Source organism: Nyctereutes procyonoides, unplaced genomic scaffold, assembly GCF_905146905.1.
Source record: "Nyctereutes procyonoides isolate TBG_1078 unplaced genomic scaffold, NYPRO_anot_genome, whole genome shotgun sequence".
In the NCBI taxonomy this organism is placed as follows: Eukaryota; Metazoa; Chordata; class Mammalia; order Carnivora; family Canidae; genus Nyctereutes; species Nyctereutes procyonoides.
Window position 1 is genome coordinate 20,009,825 of NW_026575052.1, and position 23,513 is coordinate 20,033,337.

A 23,513-nucleotide genomic window follows, 5' to 3' on the forward strand; every position below is an offset into this window, starting at 1 on the left:
GTTGGAGACAAGACCAGAGCCTGGGAGGTGATGGCTCGGGGCCATGCTGGCTTTGTGGGTGGCAAGGCTGGGCCCGGGAGCCGGCCCTCCAGCAGCCGCCCCGCTCCTGGCCAGAAACTACGGTGCAGACGAAGAGGCGCAGGCCTGAGGGTCGGAGGCCACCTAGGGGCCAAGCAGGCACTCGGGGTCGCACCAGCCCAAGGGGCACGCAGGCCAAACGTCGGGGATACAAGCCAGGACTCACAGGAGACAGAGAGGCCAGGAGGCCAGCGGGCTAGAGGCTGGGGAGAAGACAGAAGGAAGAGCAGGGAACCCAGAGCCCGACCCAGAAATCAGAGTGCTCCCGGAGGAGCCCCCATCCCCACGATCGGATACCCCACCGCCCATGCCTCCTAGGCCCTCACTTCTCCTCTCCCGCCCCAGGAAAAGTTTCCTTCCTTCTGGATTAGATTCCACTCAGAGCAAACATTCCGCTTCCCACCGAGCTGGAGCCTCTAATGGGACTCTTGGCGGTCAGTGCAGACACGGGCGGCCTGTTTTACTCATTCTTCCCCCGTAACCCCGCCCCTCCGCTTACCTCTCCCCCTGCTCACCGGGGCACCCCGGGACAAGTCGGTGGCTGCCCTCGTTCCCGGCACCCAGCGGTGGGGCAGCCGAGGCTGGAGAGGAGCTTCCCACTGCCCCACGGTGACCTCAGCCCCGGGCCGCATCCCCACCCTGGCCTCAGCCGGGAAAGGATGGGTCGACAGAGTGCGGCTCCCGCCGCGGCGCTTGGCGGAGCATCCAGCAAGTGGGGAGAGGAAGGGCCTCGGGGAGGGTGGGGAGGAGGAGGCAGCGGAGGCCAGAGGCTCGGCCACTCGGCCAGATGTTGACCCAGTTGAGGGCCCCAGGCCCCAGGGGCGCCGGGGAAGCTCTGACTCCCCCTGCCAGCTCTGGGATGTTTGCGGAGAGGGGGCCCCGGGGCTGCACAGCTCCTCAGCCTGTCCCCGATGTCGGGGTTAGAGAAGGCACACAGAGACGCTCCGGGGCTGCCAGGACAGGGTGGGGGACAGCCCTCCGGAGGCCCCTGGGTGGGGTGGGTGGGGTGCTGTCTGTGGGAAGGAGCTTTCGGCAAATGGAAACCAGGCCTCGGAAACTGGCCGGACCACAGCCACTGCACAGCTCCGGGGAAAACCCTGCTGCTCTCTAAAAGGTGCCCCAACCCAGCCAAAGGTGGTGTGAAAAGGGAAAGAGCGGGGAGGGGGACCCAGGCGGCTGAGGCAAGATTGGGGGGTGGCAACGGGAGGCAGCCACACAGGACCTCCTGCTCGTGCTCCGAGCACCCCGCATTGTTGGCACATTATCCCCCAAGGCCTGCTTGCCTGTAAGTGCTGGAAAAAGCCAACTCACAGAGCAACCCCCCAACCCCTCCCTCCACAGGGCCTTCAGTCAGATTTCCAGCAGGGACCAGAGCTGCATCCTGGCCTGGGGCTCAGGCTCATGTGAGGCCAGGAGAGCAAGTTCCCAGCATGAACCATGTTGCTTTTGGGGATCCAGCCCTCAACACTGAATCCTCGCTGACCATCAGTGAAGAAGAGAGATTAGGGGTGGGATTGAGGAGGTGACCCAGGGACCCACGATTACAGCTGACAACTGGAGGATTTGGGTCCTGACATCAAGAGCCTGGGGTCTAGGAGAGTTCAGTGAGTGTAGACATCATCCAGTCATTCACTCATTCGTTCATTAGATTGTCCAACAGAAGTGGATGCCAAGCTTCTGACCCACCAGGTACTTTGGAGCTGGGGGTGTGAGGGGAACAGGCAGGCCCTGCTCTGGCCCCACAGGCCTCGTGTGGGAGGCAGACGTCCTGCGTCTGTGGTCCTTGCTGTGACTGGAGAAGCCCATGTGCCAGCCGGGGAATGGGGCTCTTTAGAATGAGCGACCTCTAGAATCAGCCAAGGAAACGAAGTAAAGACGCAAAGAGAGGGCCAAGCAGCAGCACAGCACGTGCAAAGGCCCGAGGCAGCCGGGACTGGGGTCTGTGGCTGCTTCTAGCAAACCTCTGCCCTCTGCCGAGTCTCCTCACCCAGCATCTCACGCTCAGCAGCAGCCCCACCCCAGCTCACAGAATCGGGGGGGGGGGGGGGGGCGGCGCAATGGCACCTCTAGCCACAACGCCCATGCTGGAGCCTGGCTTGCCCAGCCCAAGTCCTTGTTAAAAATGTTTTCAGATGTTTATTTTTAAGGGAGGGAGGGGGGATGGGAAGAGAAAAGGGAGTCCTGAAGGTCTCTTTCCAGAAAAGAAAAAAAATTTAATAAATAAATAAAACCTCAGGAAAAGGGCATGGAAAGGCCTCTGCATCTGTAACCACTGTACAAATGAAAATTAGCTCATTTAATCAGCTCCTCATGGCCTGGCCGTCCCGAGTGGGCCCCAGAACACAGCGAACTTCACAGCAGAAACTCGCCAGCCAATGTCAGTTTATCCTACAACAAAGGGATTTTCTAAATAGCGCGATCAAAACGCAGTGAAGGCCGCAGAGAACGGGGGAGCCAGAACTCGACCCCCCAGATCCTGGCGGGCCCCCACCTCCCAGCTTCATCCCTTTGACAGCAATTGTTCTTTTGGCTTTTGTTCTAATTATCTAAACATGTGTGTGACTCTGTTCTACAAAGCCCGTTCTCACCGGCAAAGAAGGTCACGCCATACACTGCTGCAGCCCCTGCCCCCAGCCCCTCGCTGGCACCACCAGCCTCCCGCACACCTAGACACACGGACGCACACGCACACCATGGTCACACTCGCACACTCAGAGTTACAGACACGTACGGTTCGTGCGGTCACATGCCAAGCCCAGTTACACGCGCGCAGTTCCATACGCACCGTGACACGCAGGCACAGGCACACACACCACACACAGGCACACAATACACACAATACATGGGGCTCTCCAGTTCCTGGCTAACAGCTGGGAGCGGGGGAGGCGCAGCTCACCAGACCCCCAGGGAGGGCCGCTGTGTGCACACCTGAGGCCCAGGCTGGTAGCAAGGACGCTTATTTCCCTGGAGAACTTTTTCCACGCAACTTGCCACCTGGGCTAAGTCATTAGGGCAATTGAGGAGCGGGGAGCAAAAGGCCAAGGAAGGGGGGCTGGGGGGTGGGGGGCAACAGGGGAGGGGTGCACGATGCCAGGGTGAACAGGAGCCAGTGGCCACTCCCGGGCCTCACTGCCAGTGTTGACCCCCCTCCCTCCACCCCCACCCCCCACGGACTCCGGGTCAGTCCACCTGCCAGGTATCTAAACCGGAGCCATCCCCGGGGCTCAGCCCCACAGGGAAGCAAGCCAGGCTGGGTTCAAATCCTGGCTCCACCACTCACTAGCTCCGAGCCTGCACCTCCCCTCTGTCCAATGGGAAGCAAGAGCAGCCTCACAGAACACTGCCCAGGGCACAGCAGACTGCATAAAAGTTCGTGCTGTCGCTGGTTGTCCATGTGGGCACCGAGGCCCAAGAGGAGGTCACACAGAGGGTCGGTGACACAACCAGATGACAGCTAGTCGTTTTGTAGCTTTCGATTTCTTACCCGACCCGAATACCTAGTACAAACAAGGGGAATTAGAAAAATTAAATCAAAGAAATTAAACAGGTATAAGAGCAACTGACCAGGATGATGGGAACCTCCAGAAGGTTTCTGACCCAGTCTGACAACACCCTCCAAACGCCTACTCTGATTTTCACCGCAACACCCTGCTAAGTGCAGTGGTTATCCCCAAGCCACAGGCAGGGAAACCAAGGCTCAGAGAGCTGAGGAGCCTGGGCTGGTGTCATGGGGTGGCAGGTGGCAGGGTGGGCTCGCAAAGGAATCTGCTCACCCTGGCACTAGATGCCCCCTTGCCCCCCAACAGTGGGAGCCCCAGGATGCAGGCAGGGGTTGCCCCAGCCGGGCAGTGCCTCCATTCTCAGCACCATGCAGAGGTGCGGCCACCAGACACGGCACACAGGGCAAAGCAGGTGTTGTTGACTGGCTGACATTGGTGTCTCCCCAGCCTCCAACCCTCACAAACCTGCTTTTGTGAGACACCAGCGTAGACATCCACAGATCACAGACAGGAAAAGAAAACGGCTCCTCGAACAGAAAGCCGACTGCGCCTGTGCTTGTCAAGCTCCAGCAGTGGGTCCGGCGAGGCAGCAGACCCCACAGGGCCCTGACCCAGGAACAGTAGTGGCAGGGAGGGTCTGCCCACTTCACAGGCCACCAGGGGCTACCTGTCCCTACCTTTCCAACTGTCTGCCGAGAGGCTTCATGAGAGGCCTTTGGGAGGCCCAGGGACAGAGTCCAGAACCCCAGATTCCAGTCCTGCCTGACTCCTGCCCCTGTGCCGTCCCTGACAAGGGCACTCCTCTGTCTGAGACTCAGTTTCCCCAAGTGCTCCAGCTCCCTCGGCCCCACAAGCCAGGAAACCAAGTGAAGCGGCACGCTGCCTCCTTCTGAGCTAACATAGGCTTCAATTGATCTGAGGTGGGGACTTTCTTAATTGCAGAGTTTTACAACCCAAACAGAAAAGATAAAGTACAGCTAGCTAAAACGCTAGCTTGAGGCAAAAGACATTTATTTAAAGCATCTTTTTTAAAAAGTTGGTGTGGTATGAATGCAATCGATCCTAGAGGACAGAGACAGAGGCACTGCCTGGATGAGTGTGCAGTTCCCTTAGACAGTCATGCCAGAAACACTCAGAGGGAAGCATCTCAAAAGAGAGGTCTTACCGGGGGAGCAGGGTGGGGGGTGGGATCCAAAAAGTAATATATAAATAAATTGGAGGCTCCCCTCCAATTTTCCTAATTGGCTTCCTTTGCAGACATATATAGTTCCACACCCCCCAGACCCTCTGGAAGATGGTGTCCGGGCCACCAAGATTCCCACGACCAGGAAGGCCAGAGAAACGGTGTCAGCATGCACCAGCATGCACCGTATCCCTCCAACACGACCATGACTGCCCCCCGGCAAGGCAGAAGGACAAAGTGTGGCTTCTGGCCCTTGCAGGAAGCTACAGACCTGGCAGCGGCCACCTCGGAAACAGACACACCACAGGCATCGAATCCCAAGGCTGATACCTCAGGGCTGGGCCAGACATTGGCCCTTCCTCCATGTCCCAAGCACAAATCAACCTGCTATGGAGCACCCCCTCCTGCCCAGGAGGACGGGCACCAGTGGGGTATGCCTGCATGCACATGCCGTGCCAGGACAGCTCAAAATCGAATGAAGGGCCCCACCCTGCACAGCCAAGAGCAAGAGGAAGGAAGGAAAAGGCAGTTTGGTGGGGCTGAAGGCCAGCTCTACCCTGACGACTCCTGAGCATGACCGTGGGAGTCACCCCACACACCTTGCATGGGCCAGTCCATAACCCCTGCCCTAAACCCTCGAAACCTGATGTGTTCCAGAATTCAGACTTTTTCAGATTCTAGAAAGATAACATAGTGCATTTCCTGAGTATCTGGGAACACCTCAGAAGCAATCAAGCATGTTGATATGTCAGCAGCAAAACACAGAGATATTCACCAACCTGACTTAAAGAAAGACTATAAATAGCTTCCCATCAAGCCAGGTCAAATTTTGCTGCCAAATGAGCTACCGAAGACAAACAAAGAAAAAAATAAATCAGGTTTCACACTTTCTGAAATTCAGAATTGTCAATAAGGGACGTAAGGACCTATACTGCCTCTTTAATCTTCCCAGTGACCGTCAGCGACGGGGAGGTACTGGTGCTCCTCCTGCTTTCCAGAAGAGGAAGATGAGGCAAAAAGAAGTTAGGAAGAAATTTCTCTATAGTCACAGCACGTCTGTGGGGGCCCCGTGGCCGTCCAGCCTCAGGGACTGTGCGCTCCACCCCAGAGTGTCCTGTAGTTGATCAAAGTACAGAACCGCAGTTCACAAGCTTCCTGAAGAAACACCTGTGTATGTCCCCAGCACATCCACAGCCCACCCCACCATGAAGACGGTGTTCAGGCCAACCCCCACCAGGAGGCGCCCTACCTGGAGGCCACAAGGACCCAGGTGTGGCATCACCACACCTGTCTGCGCCCTTTCTGGAGCCCAGAAACCCAGGGGTGGATTCGCACCAGCAGGTTAGGCTCCCTGCTCCACCCTGATGCCCAGGTAACTACTCCTCACTTGACACAGTGTACACAGATCATTTTACCCCCAACAAATGTGCTCAACACATCCCCAGTCTGGGAGAACAGGCACAGATAAGCTCATCTGTCAGAGGCCAGGGCTCCCAGGTGGGCTCCCAGAGGGCTGGGACGCTGTCTTGTCCAAAAGATGTGGGAAACTTTCCCACAGCTCCTCAGGTGTACTCCTGGTCATCTCCGACGTCTTTTCCTCACCAGGTTTTCTTAACTGCGGGGAAAGATAGCCGCATAGGCAAAATCCCGATGCCCCTTTACCAAACAATTACATAATTTTGTGGATACTAAATCACTCCCACCAGCATGAGGCAGTGTCCAGCCCCAACAGGCGCCACCCTGGACCGAGAGCACTTATTAAGGAGAACCCCAGCGTTAAGAAAAACCTCCAGCAGCAGTGCTGGCCCATTCAGTAACTGCTCTGACTTCTAATTAAAATCAAAGCAGGCGCCTTTTTTCCAGAAACCCAATGAGACAAGTGCATCAGGCTGATGGGCCAAAATGTGTGTGTGTGTGTGTGTGTGTGTGTGTGTGTGTGTGTAGCACATGCCTACGCACAGAGGCAGGCACACACTCTGCTTCCTGCCTTGGCTGCAAATCCCAAATCCACCAAGTTCTGGGCACTGCGTGTGGCCAAGAAGGCGAGAGCCAGGACTCTGCCTCCTTATTCTCTAGAGGAAGCTACGAAAAGAGCACGAACCAAGGCAGACCATGGCGGGACCACACAAGGGTCCCCATCAGGCCCAGAATGCTCAGTTCTGGCTGGTTTATGCAGGACACGAGGAGGCAGAGGCGTCTTATGCTAGGTCTTAATTTATGGTAAAAAATGAAAAGTCAAGGGGAAGGTAGAGAGAACATTCAGGGCAGAGGAAATAGCAAGGGCAAAGGCAAAAAGAGGCAGCTAACAGGAGACTGGAAATTATTGCAGTTGATAGATAACAGCAGATAAATGTAGATATAATGGGAGTTCTACTGGGTGCACTTTTAACCTACACGAGTTTAGCAATGCATTCAGCAAAACGACGGAGAAACAGCTAGTTAAGCGCTGCCTGTGATTCCCCGATATTTCCCTGCGTGAGCAGGTGCCCAGGAGGAGTATGAGATGGGAACAGAACTTTGCTTTTCCTTCCACCAGTTTATGCTCCATTGGCCTCTCCGACCGCAAGCGTCTCGGCACACCTAGGGACTTTCAGAGTGAGTGCATGGTACACAGTGTGTTCTTGGGGGACTGGCAGCCCAGCCTATGTCTCCAACAAGAGTCTGTGATGCTGGCCACGTGTATGTGATGAATCACAGCTGATACGTACACACTGCGTTGTCCACTTCACTAGTAAGGAGAATGAGGCTCTGAGATGTGACGTCACTCCCCGGAACGAAATCACGAAACCTGTAAGGGTCATGCCTACATCTGACTCCAAGCATCTGACTCCAAGAGCCTACCCCCTGGACCACTAGACAGGAGAGAGACATGAACAGAGCTCTATGTCAGCCAAATAACCAGGAAGGAGCCTTTGAGGGAAATGAGACAAAAAGAAAACAAAGCCCCGAGGGCCCAGTGAAGCAGCAGTGGCCACACCCACCTCAGGAGGAGCTAAGGGGTGGACTGTAGCAATCAGCAGCACTCGGAGCCTTGGAACAGACTGGATAGCACAGCAGGGGCAATCTGGAGGGAAAGTCCAGCATTCCAGAGATTTCCTTCAATAACTCCAATCTGTGAGCTCCCCATAGCCAAGTGTCTTGGGAAGGGACAGCACCAGCCCTTCCCATCCCGCCATCACTACCCTCCCCCACCTCTCTCTATATCCCCAAGAAGCCCTGGGAGACCATTTTTCCCACCACCCAGATGGACAGGCTGGTAAGTAGACAACTGGAAGAACCCACTGAAAGCAGAGGGGGAGGACAGCACCTGTGGTGTGTGTATTCCTCTGGCCCTGAAATGACGCAATGCATTTCTTCACACCCACATTACAGAGTTGTGGAGAGAGTATCAGAAACAAAATCAAAACTTCCAACTGGTCTACTGACATGCTGTGTGACCCTGAAGACATCACTTAACCTCTCTGAGCCTTGCTTTCCTCCATCTGTTAATTCATCCATGCAACAAACATATATAGAGGCCCCATTATGTGCCAGGTGCTAGGCTGAGATAGAGGTTGGTCAGTCAAACCTGCCTGGCTCAGGAGCTGAAGCCTGCCTGGATGCACGTCAGGAGTTGTAGGACCGCACCCATGGGCTGGACCCATTACCCTGGCTGCCTTCAACTAGGTGCGGAGGAGTCTTGAAAATTCTAGAGAGTTCGGCCACTCCCCAGATGCCCCCCTGGCTAGGCCTGCCACCCCACCACTCCATGGTGCCATCAGCCAGGGCTGAGCATGTGGCGGGCTCATCAGAAGCCTGGCTGCCATGGCCTCAGCCACCAAGGCTGCCACCGCCCCGCCCCCCTCCAGCTGCCTTTGAGCCTGCTGCCGCCGCTGCTCATTTCCAGGCAAATGTTCTAGTTAATTAAAACACACCCAAGTGCTCACACGCACATGAAGCCAAGCTACAAAATCTGCTCTACCAACAGCAGCTTCTCTTCTCCAGCCTGGAATCCATACAGGCAAGAGAGGTTTTCCAAAGCCGTTGTTACTGGCACCAAGACTCCACTCCGACGATCCAAGAGTGACGCACACACACACACTGCACGCAGGCACATGCGTGTGCACACGTATTCATGCACACATACCTCAGTGTTCCACAGTGTGTGCAGGTGTGTGACACACATACCCATGAGCATGTGCACACTCACATGTGCATGAACGCACACCATGTGCTCCCTCCTCCACACTGTCTTCTCCAGCCACTTTGGCCCTCCAGCTCAGAACATCAGCCCCGATTAGTAAATAAACACTTGCAGCACAGGGGAATTAATGAATTAACAAATGAATCAATCGATTATTGATGCAGTCAGCAAACGGGAACAGCCCAGCTCTGGCCCCAAGCCCAATGCTGTGCACTCACTGAATCAGAAGAACAGATTGAATTCTCCAGGGAACAGGAAGTGCAGGTGGGTTGGGAGCGGGGTCAACCTCGTGCCCTTCCACCTATGCTGTGGAGCTCGGCCAGGCACTGACCGGGATACACACACACACACAGGTGTGTGTGCACCTGTGATGAGTACCAGTGCATGTGACCAGAAAACTCACCTTCCCAGGTCTGGACATCCTTAACAACCAGTGGCTGGCAGAAGAAGAGGGCTCTGGGATCACAGCCAGGAGACGAAAGCAATCCCTCTGATGAGATCCAGCTCCCAGAAGGGAAGCAGAGAGGGTCTGGTGGCCCATGGGACCTCCTGGCATTCTCGGCCTAAGTTGGATACAAAGCCATCACAAGGCAAGTGATTCTAGATGATAAAACAGCCAAGGTAAAACAGCTAGCCATCCTGCCCCAGCAAGCATTTCTAGAACACTCCAGGTCCACTAAGACCCTCTTGCTGGTAGGAACCATGAATAATCATGTTCTCGACAAGGATTTGACACTCATGCAAGAATCCAGCCACTCGGAGCCCCAGATAAGGCATGGCAGGGATTTCTGTTCATGGAGATGGGGGCAGCTGAGCTGGGCACCTCAAGCCACATCACACGGACAACTGACCTCTAACTCATGCCACAGGGCTGGCAAAGCTCTCTGCAGAGAGCAAAACATGTGGGAAGGGATTTGTGGAAAGATGTGGAGTCAGTGGATTCAGAACCATCCCTGCCACCCACTCAAAAGGCAGTCTTGCACCAGCAGCTCGCCATTGCCTACGAGTATGAGAGAAATACAGAATTTCAGGCCCCACCTGGATCTGCTGACTCAGAATCTGTGTTTTAACACATTCCATTAGTAATTGTGGTTATTTAAGAATGAAATGAAAATGTTTTTTTCTTTGAATTGATATGTTTTATTTTTCAAACAGCCACTAAGTTGTTAGGACATCCTTATTCAGCTGTTTGGTCCTGATACATTAACAAAGGTAACTGTGAGGTATTCCTTTTGGCTTGGCGGGGGGGGGGGGGGGGGGGCAAGAAAAATCACCAGCTAATGTGTCATGAACCAAGGAAGTTGGGAGCCCCCAAACTCTATATGAGGCATGGTCTGGGTCACAGGGACACAGCAGGGAATAAGGTAAAGTCCCTTTCTTCATGGAATTGACATCCCAGTGAGGGGGCTGGACGGTTACCAATTAATCAAATGATTAGGTGTTAGATAACGGGAAGTGAATGAGAAAAATCAAGCAGAGCAAGATACTTATTGGCCATCCGTTGTATGTGAGCCCTGCACTCCCACTCTCTTCTCCATGTCACCCTGTCACCATGCCAAACACCTTTCCTCCTTTTCACCCCCGTATTCAGCAGGTCACCAAGTCCTGATCACCTGCCATCAGCCAGGTCTCAAGTCTCTTCACTGCCATCACCTGAGTTCAAGCCACTGTGGGTGGATGGCTTGCTGGTTGGTTGGCTGACTGGCTGGTTGGTTGACTGGTTGGTTGGTTGGTTGGTTGGTTGGTTGGTTGGTTGGTTGGTTTGGACCACTACTGTGGTCTCCTAACATGTTTCCCTACATCTAGTCTAATCCAGACACATTAGCCCAAAGGCTCTTTGCAGAGCACAGGACTACTCACATCACTGCCCCATTTGAAATCCCTTTGCGGTCTTCCCACTGCAGCAAGGTAAAGTCCCTAATCAACCCCACAGGCCTGAAGTCATCTTTCCCTTGGGCAATAGGAGACTTCAAATTTGGAATTGGGGTGGATCCACCAGCCTCATTTTTTTTTTCCATATTGATTTTCGTGTATTACTTGCTTTTCCTCCATAGCAACCATTGAAAGCCCAGCTTTGCAAAGATACGACATTATCAAAAAGAATATAGAGCAATCTGATGTTGAAATGGTGGAGAGTCCTGGGCTTAACAGTTCACCTCATGTCCAGTAGATGCAGAGTATTACTATGTTTCCCCTTGAAATTTAAAAATATATCACAGAGCTCCTGTGAGTGAGCTCTGGTGTCCTGAGGCACCTTGACACAAGTTTGGAGACCAATCTCAATTATTTATTGAATGAAGGAAGGAAGGAAGGAATGAGAAGCATCATGTGAATCTGATGTGAGACATGAAAAATGCTAGCTCAAGAGCACCAGCCCTGAACACTTCAGAGCCCACTGAGTCTCTCTCTCCAAGTCTTAGTCTTCCCAGCAGTATTCAGGTCCGGAGCCATCAGTACACAGGTCAGAAGCCATCAGCATATAGGTCAGGAGCTATCAGTAAACAGATCTTGAGCCATCTGCCACTTATAAAAGCACAGCCTTTGAGCCAAACAAGCACCTGTGTTGATCAAGGCAAGTGGGGAGAGACAGGAAGGGAGAATCTTCTAAGGAGTGTTCATGTCCCACTGCATGTCCCTCAGCTCTGTCAAACCGCAGAATTGGGACAACCACATGGCGAATTTGGTAAGAGTCCCAGTTGGAAGGGAGGTGAGAAAAAAAAAATGGTAGGTTTAGGGGTCATGGCCGAGCCCCAAAGGCTTCCTTTGTCCTGAGCAGTAGTGGTGGCTGTGCCTGTCTGCGGAAAACGAAACCCACCAGCATCCGGACTACACTGCTCCCAAGTTTAAGTGGAAAATGAAACATGGGTTCTCCTTTGGCAGCTTTCTTCCCCCTGGGCAGCGGGGCTTTGGTAACCTAGCACTTCTGGGGGTGGGGAAGGGGGAGAAAACACTCCTGTGTAGGAACAGTCAAATTCACGTCAGCACCAGACTTCATAAAGCAAGCAGAGCAGACTCACAAACCTTGGCTTTGCAACTCTGAACGGGAGGATTGAGTGGCAGGGTGTACACAGCAAAGCAGAGGCTAGCGAGACCTCAGGCCAGAGACCTCAGACCAAATGTCAGGGACTTCAAGGTGATGGCTCTGCCTGTGGGGGAGCCCTCGGCACACCCAGCCCCACAGCATCCCATAGCCTCCAGGTGCCTGCTCTGAGTTCTTGGAGGCCTGGGCCTCTACCCACACATGATGAGCTTCCAACATCGGGATTTCTTCTGTACCTGACACAGCGCCCTGGGCGCCCCTCCACCTCCTCCTCGCTGGCCTCCCTCCTCTGCCTTCCCTCAGTCCCTTGTCCACTATGTTCCTGCTATGCTCCTGCTGTTTCGCTTCCTCTCACTCCCATCCCATCTCCCCTCGGCCCTGCTCTTCCATCTCAGGAGCCACCCCCCCCCTTTGTCTGCTTGCTCCTCTACCATTTCCCTTCCTCCACCTCCCTGCCCACTCCCTCTCCACTCCCCAACCCTGCCTCTCTTTCTCTCAATGCCCCTGCCCTGCCCCACTCTGCTCCCCTTGCTCAAACACAAGAGGAAGGAGGCAGGAAGAGCCAGGTTGCTGGGCCTGCTGTGACCCACAGGACTGACCACACAAATCCCGTCCCACGGGCACAGGGAAAGGAGGGTGAGCCAGGGGCTCCCGCTGAGCACAGAAGGCCCGGCCACGGGGAGGAGCCCAGGGCTGCCAGACCCTCCCAGGTCATGCATGCCAAGCCGGGGTCTGGAGCAACGGGGAGACCTGGGAATTCCCTTCACCTCCCTCTGTAGCGACTGTCCGGACCTGGGGTCCCAGGAAGGGCATCGCATCTGGCCTGAACAGAACCTCTGACGGATGGGATGTCTCGGAGCATGGCAGGAGGGCCCGAGAGATAGGAGGAGGGGGGAGAGCAAGCTTGTGGGGGCACCAAAATTGACAGAAGCGGGGGAGGTCAGTCATGGAGAGTGTGAATGCTACAAGCGGGCCGCCAGGGGAAAACATTTCCGTCACCCTGGCTGCGTGACTGTGGACAAATTCTAACTTCCCTAAGCCTCAGTTTCCTCATCTGTAAAATGGGAATGGTGGCCATCGTACCCACACACAGGGCCATCATGATGAAACAGGGTGTTACCTGCCGTAAGCCCTCGACAACTCTGAGAGCTCTGCCTTGTGTGGTGGCTGCGAGTAGGTGTCAGGACTTCAACAGAGCGGCCGCCTAGGAGACCTCCCACCCGAAGGCCCCCATCCCACCCGGACCCCTGTGCCAGGCAAGGGACCTCAGGCCTAAGGGGGCACCTAGCAGCTTGTCTCCTGCTTCTGACCCTGACAAAGAAGGGGCTCCTCAGGGCACCTGGGTGACTCAGTGGGTTAAGCATCTGGCTCTTGGTTTCAGCTCAGATCATCATCTCAGGGTGGTGAGATGGAGCCCCGCACCGGGCGCCGTGCTCAGTGGGGAGTGTGCTTGAGATTCTCGATTCTCTCCTTCTGTCCCTCCCCCAACTCACACTGGCTCACTTGCGTGCTCTCTCTCTCTCTCACACACACACACACACACAAATACATACATACATAAGAGGGAGCCTGGGTGGCGTAGTCCATTAAGGATCCGACTCTTAGTTTTGGTTCAGAAACTGAGCCCCGCATGGAGCTTCACATTCAGCGCAGTCTGCTTAAGACTCTCTCTCTCCCTCTCCCTCTGCCCACGTCCTCTCAAATAAATACATCTTTTTAATAGAAAGTTTTTTTTTTAATTTATGAAAGTCACACACACACACAGAGAGAGAGAGAGGCAGAGACACAGGCAGAGGGAGAAGAATGCTCCACGCACCGGGAGCCCGACGTGGGATTCGATCTTGGGTCTCCAGGATCGCGCCCTGGGCCAAAGGCAGGCGCCAAACCGCTGCGCCACCCAGGGATCCCTAAATACATCTTTTTAAAAAGAAGAAAATATAGGGACCCCTCTCCAGGCCACAGAGCTGCAGTGCCCGAAGGACCGAGGAATCGCCCCCATCACCTTGTGTGTTCTTCACCAATTACAAAGCAGAGGGGAGCCTGGTGCCGGCCACTAGCTGTGCTCTCTGACCTTCCACTCAACAGTGTCTCCTGAGCTCTCTTGCGTGCCACTCCTGGGGCCTTCAGCGGTGGCAGCAGCCGAGGTGGCCCCTCATGGACCTGCCCATGTCACACAGGCCACAGACCGTGATCAGAAATATACCAAATACATATAAAATCACCACTGGGGGAAAGGCTACAAAGAACTTAATATAAATATATTCTTGTATTTAATACTCACACTTGTTATAAGCAGATTCCTTCTTTCGAATCCCAAATGTTGCAACGTCAGAGGTGGATGAGATCCACCTTCATCTTTAGATGGGGAAACAGAGGGCCTTGTTCACTCCCAGCCAGTGGGCGGCAACGCAGTGCTACAACTCAGTCCTCCCCACCCCAAATTCGGAGCCCCTTCCTCTCGGCCACCAGGCACAGTGAGAACAGTCCCTCAAGAGGCCCAGAGTCTGAAGGAAAAGTTGGAGAAAGAAAATCCTCCTAGGAAATCCCCACATGCCAGGAGTGACACTGAGCACTTTATCCACATCTCGGGCCGGGTCTTTATGTGGTTGTTAGGTACAGCTCTATGGACCACAGACTCTGAAGGCAGGTCAGACCATGACCTCACTGGGCAAACAAAGTAGAGTTTATTAGATCCCCTCTGGTTATAATCCTGTAAACCCACATGTGGGTTGTGGGGTTGTCCACATGTGTGAGGACAAAGACCAGGAGAAAGGATACAAATAGGAAAATAAGGTCTTTGGATAATAAGGATTTTTTTTCTCCTCAAATTCAACTAACTGTGGTCTCTAATTCATCTATCGAATTCTTAGGTTATAAAACTATAATAACATAGCCAGATATATCAGGGATATTCAGATTCTCCAAATGCTCTGGGGGAAATCCACCATCATGAGGAAGTTTATGCCATTAATTAGCCCAAAGGTTGGATGGTGAGAGAAATAGGGCAGAGATGAAAAGACCCCAGGCTGTGAGCAAAAGAATCATCCATACACGTGGTACGCTGGCTTCATATTGCCTGCCCAGACCTGGCTGTGCCTCTCTTGGAAAGTCTGCCTTGTGGGCAGCCCGGGTGGCTCAGCAGCAGCTTAGCACCGCCTCCAGCCCAGGGCGTGACCCTGGAGACCCAGGATCAAGTCCCATGTCGGGCTCCCTGCATGGAGCCTGCTTCTCCCTCTGCCTGTGTCTCTGCCTCTCTCTCTCTCTCTCTCTCTCTCTCTCTCTCTCTCTGATGAATAAATAAATAAAATCTTTAAAAAAAAAAAAAAAGAGGAAAGTCTGCCTTGGGGATGAGGATGAGAAAATAAGCTGGGCCTCTTGAGGTGCTGGTCAGGAGATGAATGGTCCCTTGACATCAGGCTCCTTGACTCCAAGTAGCAAATCTAGGGAAGCTGCCTTGAACCGACAGCAGAAATTCAGCTCATGAAGAGTGTGGAGCCCATCTGGGAGCCCCATCTTCCCAGAAGACCCCACTACCCAGAAGCCTCTCCCAACATGAGCCACTTCTAGGCCCCACCTGCCAGGCTAAGCAGGACTCACTTCCACCCCAACCCAACAGTAGGAGGGAGCTGCTTAAGTCAGTAGGTCATAAATGAAGGGGTTGGTCCTGTCAGGTGCTGGAGAGTCCAAGCCCCCAAGCTCTGCCACACACCAAGCAAAGCAGATTTTGGGTGCAGTCCAGAGAGCAGGTGGAAATAGACATTCCTCCCACATCAGCCCAGAAAGGCACCAGCTATCCCCAGCCTCAGAGGCCCGGCCTGGCCAGCCAACAGGATTTACAAGGGAGCAAGGAACACTGGATAAGCTGCCTCCATCTGAGCATCAGGCAGCCCAGGTACTCAAGCTCAAGCCTCCAGGAGATGGGGAAGGAGGTAGCAGAGGGCAAAATCTTCAAGTGTCAAGCCAGCTCTGGCTCCTTGGATTTGCACCCCACTTCCCCACCAGCTTTGCCTCCAGGCCTCTGGCCTGGCCCAGGGCTGCCAGAGTAGGGAAAGGACTTCACACACAATCCTGCTTCTCATCAGGCCTCCCCACTTCAGGAAAGCCCTCTGCATTCACCCTTGCCCAAGCCAGAACTCCAGGAGTCCCCCTAGCACCCCACACTCCCTTATCCCTGGCTTCCACTCCATCCCCAGGTCCTGTCGATTTTGCCATCTAGAAAACTCTCTAATATGCCCTTGGTTCTCCACCTCTGCCACCTGCACCACCATTTCAGCTTCCCCACCAGCACACACCCATCTTCCTCGTGCCCCCAGCACCCCTACCTTGGCCTACAAGGCCCTGCAGAGGTCGGTCCCCACCACTGTTCATTGCGCTCCCCCGCTCCTCACCCCTGCCTGCTGACAGTCCTCCAGCTTCCACACACCCACCTGCCTTGGGGTCTTTGAAGCCTCTCTGGATCACCATCTCTGCTATTTACGTGCATCCTTTTTTCTTTTTTTAAGATTTTATTTATTCATGAGAGACACAGAAAGAGAGGCAGAGACATAGGCAGAGGGAGAAGCAGGCTCCATGCAAGAAGCCCGATGTGAGACTCGATCCGGGGAATCCGGGATCACACCCTGAGCTAAAGGCAGACGCTCAACTGCTGAGCCACCCAGGTGTCCCTATTTACATGTATCCTTCCACGTCACTTCTACGTCAATTCTTCAGAGAAGCCTTTGCTTCTCTCCCATGCCATATGCTCTTCCTTCCAGCCACTCATATGCCTCTAATGACATATGTAGTGATGTGGCAATTTGTCCCTTTTCCATCTCCCTTGTGGACCAGACCTGCCTTGCTGAACATTGTATACTCAGCACCCAGTCTGAGGGCTGGCACACAGTAGGTGCTCAATGAATATCTATCTATTGAAACATCACTGCCTGAAAATCCTGGTACTTGAGCCTGGGGTAGGTGGGCAGGAAGGCTGGCCTCAGACCCTCCCAGTAAATGCTCCATCAGCACCACCCGAAGAACAAGGAGGTTCTTATAGGGGCCTGTTCCCGTGGTAGCAGGATGTGTCCACACTCTCACGGACACCGAAGCTCAGTGGTGATGATGTGTGACCTCAGACATCATGTGCAGAATGCTTCCAGCACAGTGGAGCTCCCTGCTAGGAAGGGCCCCTGCATCCATCTCGGAGCCAGCCACTCTCAGGCCACAGGCCTTCCCACACTGCACCGTGCACCATGGTCCTGCAGCCTGGCACCCTCGCCATCCGCTCCCAGGCCTGTCCCACCTCCCAGCCTTTGCCTTCACTGTCCTCTAACCAAGAAAGACTTCCATCTCAGCTCAACCCGAACTTCAGCCCTCAACAACACGAATTCCTAGTTTCTCTTGGAAGTCTGGAAAGCCTGGGTCCAGCCCCCGGACCCAGCAGCACCTATCAGGAGCTGAGGAGCAGCTGTACACCCAGCAGTCATGTGAGCTCCGTCACCCGCACCCACCCACCCCTGGCACCCTTACCCCTCCCCCCCAACCTGCACTGGTGACCCCTGCCTTAGTCACACACGTCTTGTGCCAGGCCTGGGCCACTGGCCTCTTCTGGTCGTGACCACGTGTTCTCATCTGTGCCCAGCCCACGGGGCCCGCTGCCCAGAGGAGCATGGAAAGGGGGTGCAGACGGAGATACCCAGCCCTCTGCCACCCACCTCGCCCGTGTCTGCCCGGCGCCCCCACTTCTACCCAGCCACCTGAGTGACCGGCTCATATACCTCCTCCTGTGGCTTGTCCCTTAGAGTTCACTGACATCCACTAATACACAGGGGCGGGCCCCCCGCGGCACCGGCTCCGCGGGCTGAGCCTTCCCGGCCGGCTGGGCTCCACACATCCTCGGCCAGGAGGGAACAATTAGGAAACACTCCCTCCAGGTTATATTTAGAACAGGGGTGGAGGGGAAAGCCTTCCTCTAGTAATTTTCATTCAGTCGCCGGGACCGCCTGGCCCCACCTACCCCCAGGCCAGCGCCACGGGGCAGGCGACCGCCTCTCCCCCCCGAACGCGGGCTAAAATCAAGCCCAGCCTCTGCCCAGCCCTGATTATGCCCGTGTTTAAAAATAAGATGTGAAAGATGCATTATGTAAGACCTGTAGCACTCTCCTGCCCACCTCCGACTCTGGAATCAAAGATCATCATTTCTGCCATCAAACAAGAATGAAAGAAAGGCACGAACAATGAAGATAGCCGCCCGACATGAGCCAGATCAAAGCCACGGGCACAGAAAATGAGGAGCCAGGGGGGCCTTTAATTACTGCCTGCCTCCTCCGAGTCGTGTGGCGAGAGGGGAGAAGAAAAGTTTTGAAGGCCACCGGGTTCCGTCCTGCTGCGGCTCCTGCTTCCACCGCCAGCACCAGTTCCCGACAAACTCGCGCCTTTCATTTCCCTCCCTTTTTTCCCTCCTTTGGCTGGGCCCCCCACATGCCAGACAGGACTCCCAGACTCCCCAGGGCTCGCTGTCCACCAGCAGAGAGAGCTCAAAGGGGCTCCTCGGAGACCCCGGTGAAGGGACATGGCTTCCCCCCACCAGAAGGCTGGTGGCCGAGGGGCTCTGGGCTGGGGGTGCGGGGGGAACCCAGGGACCCAACTGTGGGAGCCGGCGCCGTGGACCACGGTGACTTTTTTATTTTTTATTTTTTTATTATTTTTTATTTTTTTTTGCAAGTCTCCCTGGTTGAGAGGGGGAAAAAAAAACTTCAAATTCACATTGGGCAGGGCTCCGTGGGGCAGCAGATCAAACCTGAGGACCGGCTGTTTGAGCTCAGCGGCAGAAAAAAGGATTGCCCAGGGACTGAGCTTAAGTAGAAGCTGGATTAAACTTCAAACGCCGACTCCCCCTTCTTCTACACAGCAGACAGTCATGGCTAATATTGCAATATGGACTCTAAAAAAATGCATTACAAATAACTTACTCTGGACCCAGACTCCGGCCCTTTGTATCAAGGGGAGGAGCTAGGGAGATAATTTCGACAGGAGAGGCACATGGGAGCCCGCCCTCTTTCTCGAGAGTGCAGGGAAGTCCATCGAGCCTTGGGCCCAGGAGGCGGCGGCAGGCCCCACGCGGGAGCTCATTCAGAAGAGGCCCTGCTGGCGGCCCGGGAGGCTCTCCCGGAGGCTGAGGGAGGCTCGGGTCTTCCCCAGTTGGGAGGATCAGGTGTATGTCGTACGTGAAGAGTGAAGAAATGCCAGGACGGGGCGACAAAACAGTGGCACATTTTAAATGCCTAATGATTTAAATAAATCACTGACATTCTTAAAACACATCCACAAATCATGGGATGTAATTGTATTATTCACGTGATAAATGAGGGACTCGTTGCAGAAGAAAAAACTTGCAAATTGCCAGGTGGTGTGCATGGGAGCAGAAGGCAAGTTTGAAGCTGTAGGATCTTCTTCTTGCAGCGCCTGCAGGGTAATCCTGTGGCTCCTGGGGGGTCAAGAGGCCTGTGCCAGCAGCGGTGCTGCAGTACTGGGGAGGAGCTTGGGCTCGGGCTGGGGCCAGCCCTTCCTGGGCTCCCAGAGCCAGCACAGCAGGACCACGAGAGATCCTGGCTGTGCACACAGGCATGAAAGTGAGGAGCTGGGGTTTGGGTGCGGGCTGAGGAGCATGTGTTCCTGTCTGTGTGTGGTGGCTCAGGATGCAGGCCCAAGATGTTGCAAGATGATAAAGAATTGGGGCAAGGATACGCTGCTTTCCTAGGGAATGCTCCCAGAGTGTTTTCAGAAATACCCAAAGTCCACCCCTCTAGGATGACACCTCCCTGCGACTATCAGGGGTTTGGCAACATCTACTATGTCCGTCAGATGGAGATGAGGCCTGGCTCCCCTTCGTTCATTCTAGAATGCCCAGGAAGAGACCAGTATTCTCTCAAGTGGACATCCACCATGGGACACATATGGGGCTGGAATTTCCAGGATAGCTTCGCAGAGGGCAACAATAGGTCGGTCAGGTGGCCTGGCTGGAGAGGGGTCAGGGAGGAGCAGTTGGGAGCGTTGTCCTTCCCCAGACATAAAAATCAGGGGGATCCTCCTTTACAATGGCCACATCTCTGGATCCCACTGGCCCCCAAGGGCTCCGAGAACGGGACCTAGCTCTGTCACACAGGATGACTGGACACTCAAAGCATATGGAGGCGGCACCTCTCCTGGGTCCCCTGTTCTATAGCCTGCATTGTTCCATGCTGCTCCACCTGCCATCCATTAGTGAAGGTTCCCTCTTCATACCCTACTGCACCCCATCTGATCTCTTTGGGGGTGTCCTGTTCCTTGTCAAAGGAAACAGAACCACCACTCACTGACTGCAGCCCCAGTGTGCCAGGCAGTGTGCTGGCCCTTCACCCTCATCCCTCTGAATCCTCCATCACCATGCAAGTAAGGCTTCGGTCGCCCCATTTCACAGAGGGGTAAACTAAGGCTCACATAAAGGTTAACTGCTAAAGATCACAGACTTGGGGCAGGGAAAGAATTTGAACACGGAATTGTCAAGGTGCAAATCCTCTCTTCTTTCCATGGTATGTATCACCTCCCAAAGACTCTCTAGAGCTTCTATGCTAGTGATGATAATAATAATAATAAATAACCTTTGATAAAAAGGTACAGACCACCAGAGAGTTTCCAGAGGAGGCACCAAGGTGGTAGTGACAGGTTAAGCAAATGAGTCATTCATGCCCTCAAAAGAACCCAGGGCCATGCCTGTTGGAAGCCCTCCCCAGTACGGGCATACACAGAGCAGCACTGTGCGGAGTCCCCAGTGAAAGCGGGGCTCGGAGGGGGGCCAAAAGCAGAGGGGAAGTGTAAACCTCCTCCCTTTCAGAGGACAGGACAGGTCAGCCACCAGCTTTCAAAAGAAGGAAACTTGAAAATCTAGGGGAGCCTCCTCCCCACACTCCCTACCGTCCAGGACTGGATGGTGTGGCCAGGCCCAGGCCCAGAGAAGGCCCCTCAGAAATGCAACCAGCTTGGGCGTTGGAGGACAGAAAGGCAGCCCCAGGGGTCTGCCCCAGGCAGCACAGACCCCCCTCCCCAGGCTGGCGGTGGCAGGCTGGGGGGTGGAGCCAGTGGGGAGGGGGAGGAGGCTCCAGAGAGGGGCCAGGAGGTCTGCGGGCAAACTTAATGAATTCCTGTGAGCCAGATTCCTGTCTGGCCAGACCTAGGCCCTGGGGACTGTGTGGAGACAGGAGGGGCGACCTTCCCCAGAAGCCATCGGCTCCAGCCTGAGGCACAAGCATCCGATCAGGCTCATTGATTACTTCCTTCTCAGAAGGAGGCCTGCGGCTCCTGACTTTGGGCCTCCGGTCACCAGGAGGGGGTCTTAGTGAAGGATTTGGTCAGACCAAGACAAGGGGTTCCTTTAGGAAGGAAAGATTACAGCCCACGAAGATACACTCAGGGTCATTACCTATATATACAGAGTATGTACAAAGATATACTCTCATCTACCAGGGTTCTTACCTCTTGGCAATTCCGGTCTCTGAAATTTCTAAAGATTTTTTTTTTTTTTATTCGTGAGAGACACAGAGAGAGGCAGAGACATAGGCAGAGGGAGAAGCAGGCTCCTGAAGGCGAGCCCGATGCAGGATTCAATCCCAGGACCCCGGGATCACAATCTGAGCCAAAGGCAGATGCTCAACCACTGAGCCACCCAGGTGCCCCCTGATCTCTGAAATTTCTAACTTGTAGAAAGAAAATGCCACCTTCTGGGCCTCTCCTAGCTAGGGAGAAGCCAGATTTTGTGCACACCTCAGTCTATGGGACAGTACAACCAGGAACTTGGGATCCCTGGTCAGAAAGACATGGGTTTGCCACCAGCCCCTGCCATGTCCCGGCTGGGCACCTTGAGCAAGTTACTGAACATCACTGGGCCTCAGTTTCTTGATAGGTAGAAATAAAGGATCCTCAAAGCACATATCTAAGATAGACGGTGAGGGCATTAAAGGATGAGGTCTCTGTTTTCTCCCAACTGTGGAATCAGGCACCACTGCCCCAATTCTTATGCACAGTACTTTGCACGAGAGTAAACCCACCGGTGGGCTAGAAGGGAAGTTTTCTCCCTCCCCATCCTGTCCTCCTTCAGAATCCTGGCATGCATCCTTGGTGCAGAAGACACCCCAGCAAGGCCACAGGGGAGCCGAGCCCAAGACCTCACCCAAGAGCAAGCCTCAGTGAAGCCAGATAATAGGATCCACTGGGCCCAGTGGCTGCCACCAAGGACCAACATGGGGACCCAAGCATGATCTCCCCCTCCTGCAGCTGGAGCACAGAAGCCACCTCATCCATCTTGCTGGCAGCAAGCACAGAAGCTAAGGAGACTAGTCCACACAGGGAGAAGGTTCTAGAAAGGGACACAAGGAGGGGGCTGAGCAAAGCTCAATCAAGCCCCAAAAGGCAAACAAATGCCCACCCACTGGCAATAGGCCCAATAAAAAGCCACTTCCAGATTTTTCACACACTTCCACACCTTTTCCCTTTACGCAGTCTCTGTGGAAGATATTATTGTCCATGAGGGCAAACACCACAACTTACTCGCTTCTCGTCTGAGTGCAAGAGCTCATGAACAAGTGAAGGACTTAACGAAAACCGCAACAGCTAACATTTTTTAAGTGCTTCTTATGTGCCCAGCATTGCTCCGAGCACCTCACACAGGTTGACTCATTTGATGCTCACAACAAACATGTCATACGTGGAACATACTATGTGTCGTTTCATTTGACACATAAGGAAACTGAGTCACAAAGTAAGGCTTGCCCAACATCGCCCAGTAAGTATGAAGCAGAACTGGAATTAGAACCCAGGCAGTCGGGCTCCAGAGCCCGTATGACTCATGAACAAAGTTCATAGGATGCTTCCCGATGCCTGGGGTGGAATCCACTATGCTTCTCAGCCTGCCCACCTTCTGTAAGAGCAGCCCTGTCTTCCTTGAGCAAACACTCCTCTGTATTGGATTCAGATACCCAAGGCCACCCGGTGAAAAGTGCTGCATCTCCCAGCCACCAGACCGGTTTGGGGTGGGCATGTGACCCGTGTGCACCAACCAGGAGTGAAGGCTTTCTTACTAGTAGTCAGAAAAGGGATGCTCTTGCTCAGCTAGGAGGAGGGGAGTGTGGGGCCACCGAGGGGAGGGGGATTAAGCAGCCCCTCTTAGGAAGAGCCTGGCTGAGAATGAAGCCAACAAAGAGGAAAGCAAAGACAAGACAACATGAGAGGTGAACTCCCAAGGATCCCTCCATGCCTTAAGGTTTATTCTCGAGCCAGTTTGAAATGTGGTTTTTACCTCCGGCGACTTCACAAAGCTCTTCTTTTGCCCACGTGGTAAAAGCCTCCAATCTCTGCTCCTCTGCAAGCAGAGATGGCTGCCCAGGCACTGAGATGCCTTTTAGTTTGCCTTTCTTCCCGTCTCCTTATGCTCATCGGACTTCCAAGGGTTGGAGAGCCTATGCCTTCTTCTCCTGCAAAGGGCAAGACCCTAGCTGGCCCTGCCTTCGTCCTTCCAGGAAG

At 54.2% G+C, this 23,513-nt stretch overlaps 1 protein-coding gene across 6 annotated transcripts in view; it reads right to left on the bottom strand.

The window, feature by feature from the left end:
• Positions 1-23,513, bottom strand: part of ZNF423 (zinc finger protein 423) — a 334,130-nt gene that overhangs the window by 164,839 nt on the left and 145,778 nt on the right. Inside the window, exon 1 of one of the 6 annotated variants that reach the window (XM_055332688.1) lies at positions 578-907. The exons of the other annotated variants lie outside the window; for them this stretch is intronic. Within the exon in view, the coding sequence (XP_055188663.1) occupies positions 578-710 (133 nt within the window). The 5' untranslated portion in view covers positions 711-907. Of the gene's footprint in view, positions 1-577; positions 908-23,513 lie in introns of those variants that run through there. 6 annotated transcript variants of the gene reach the window in all.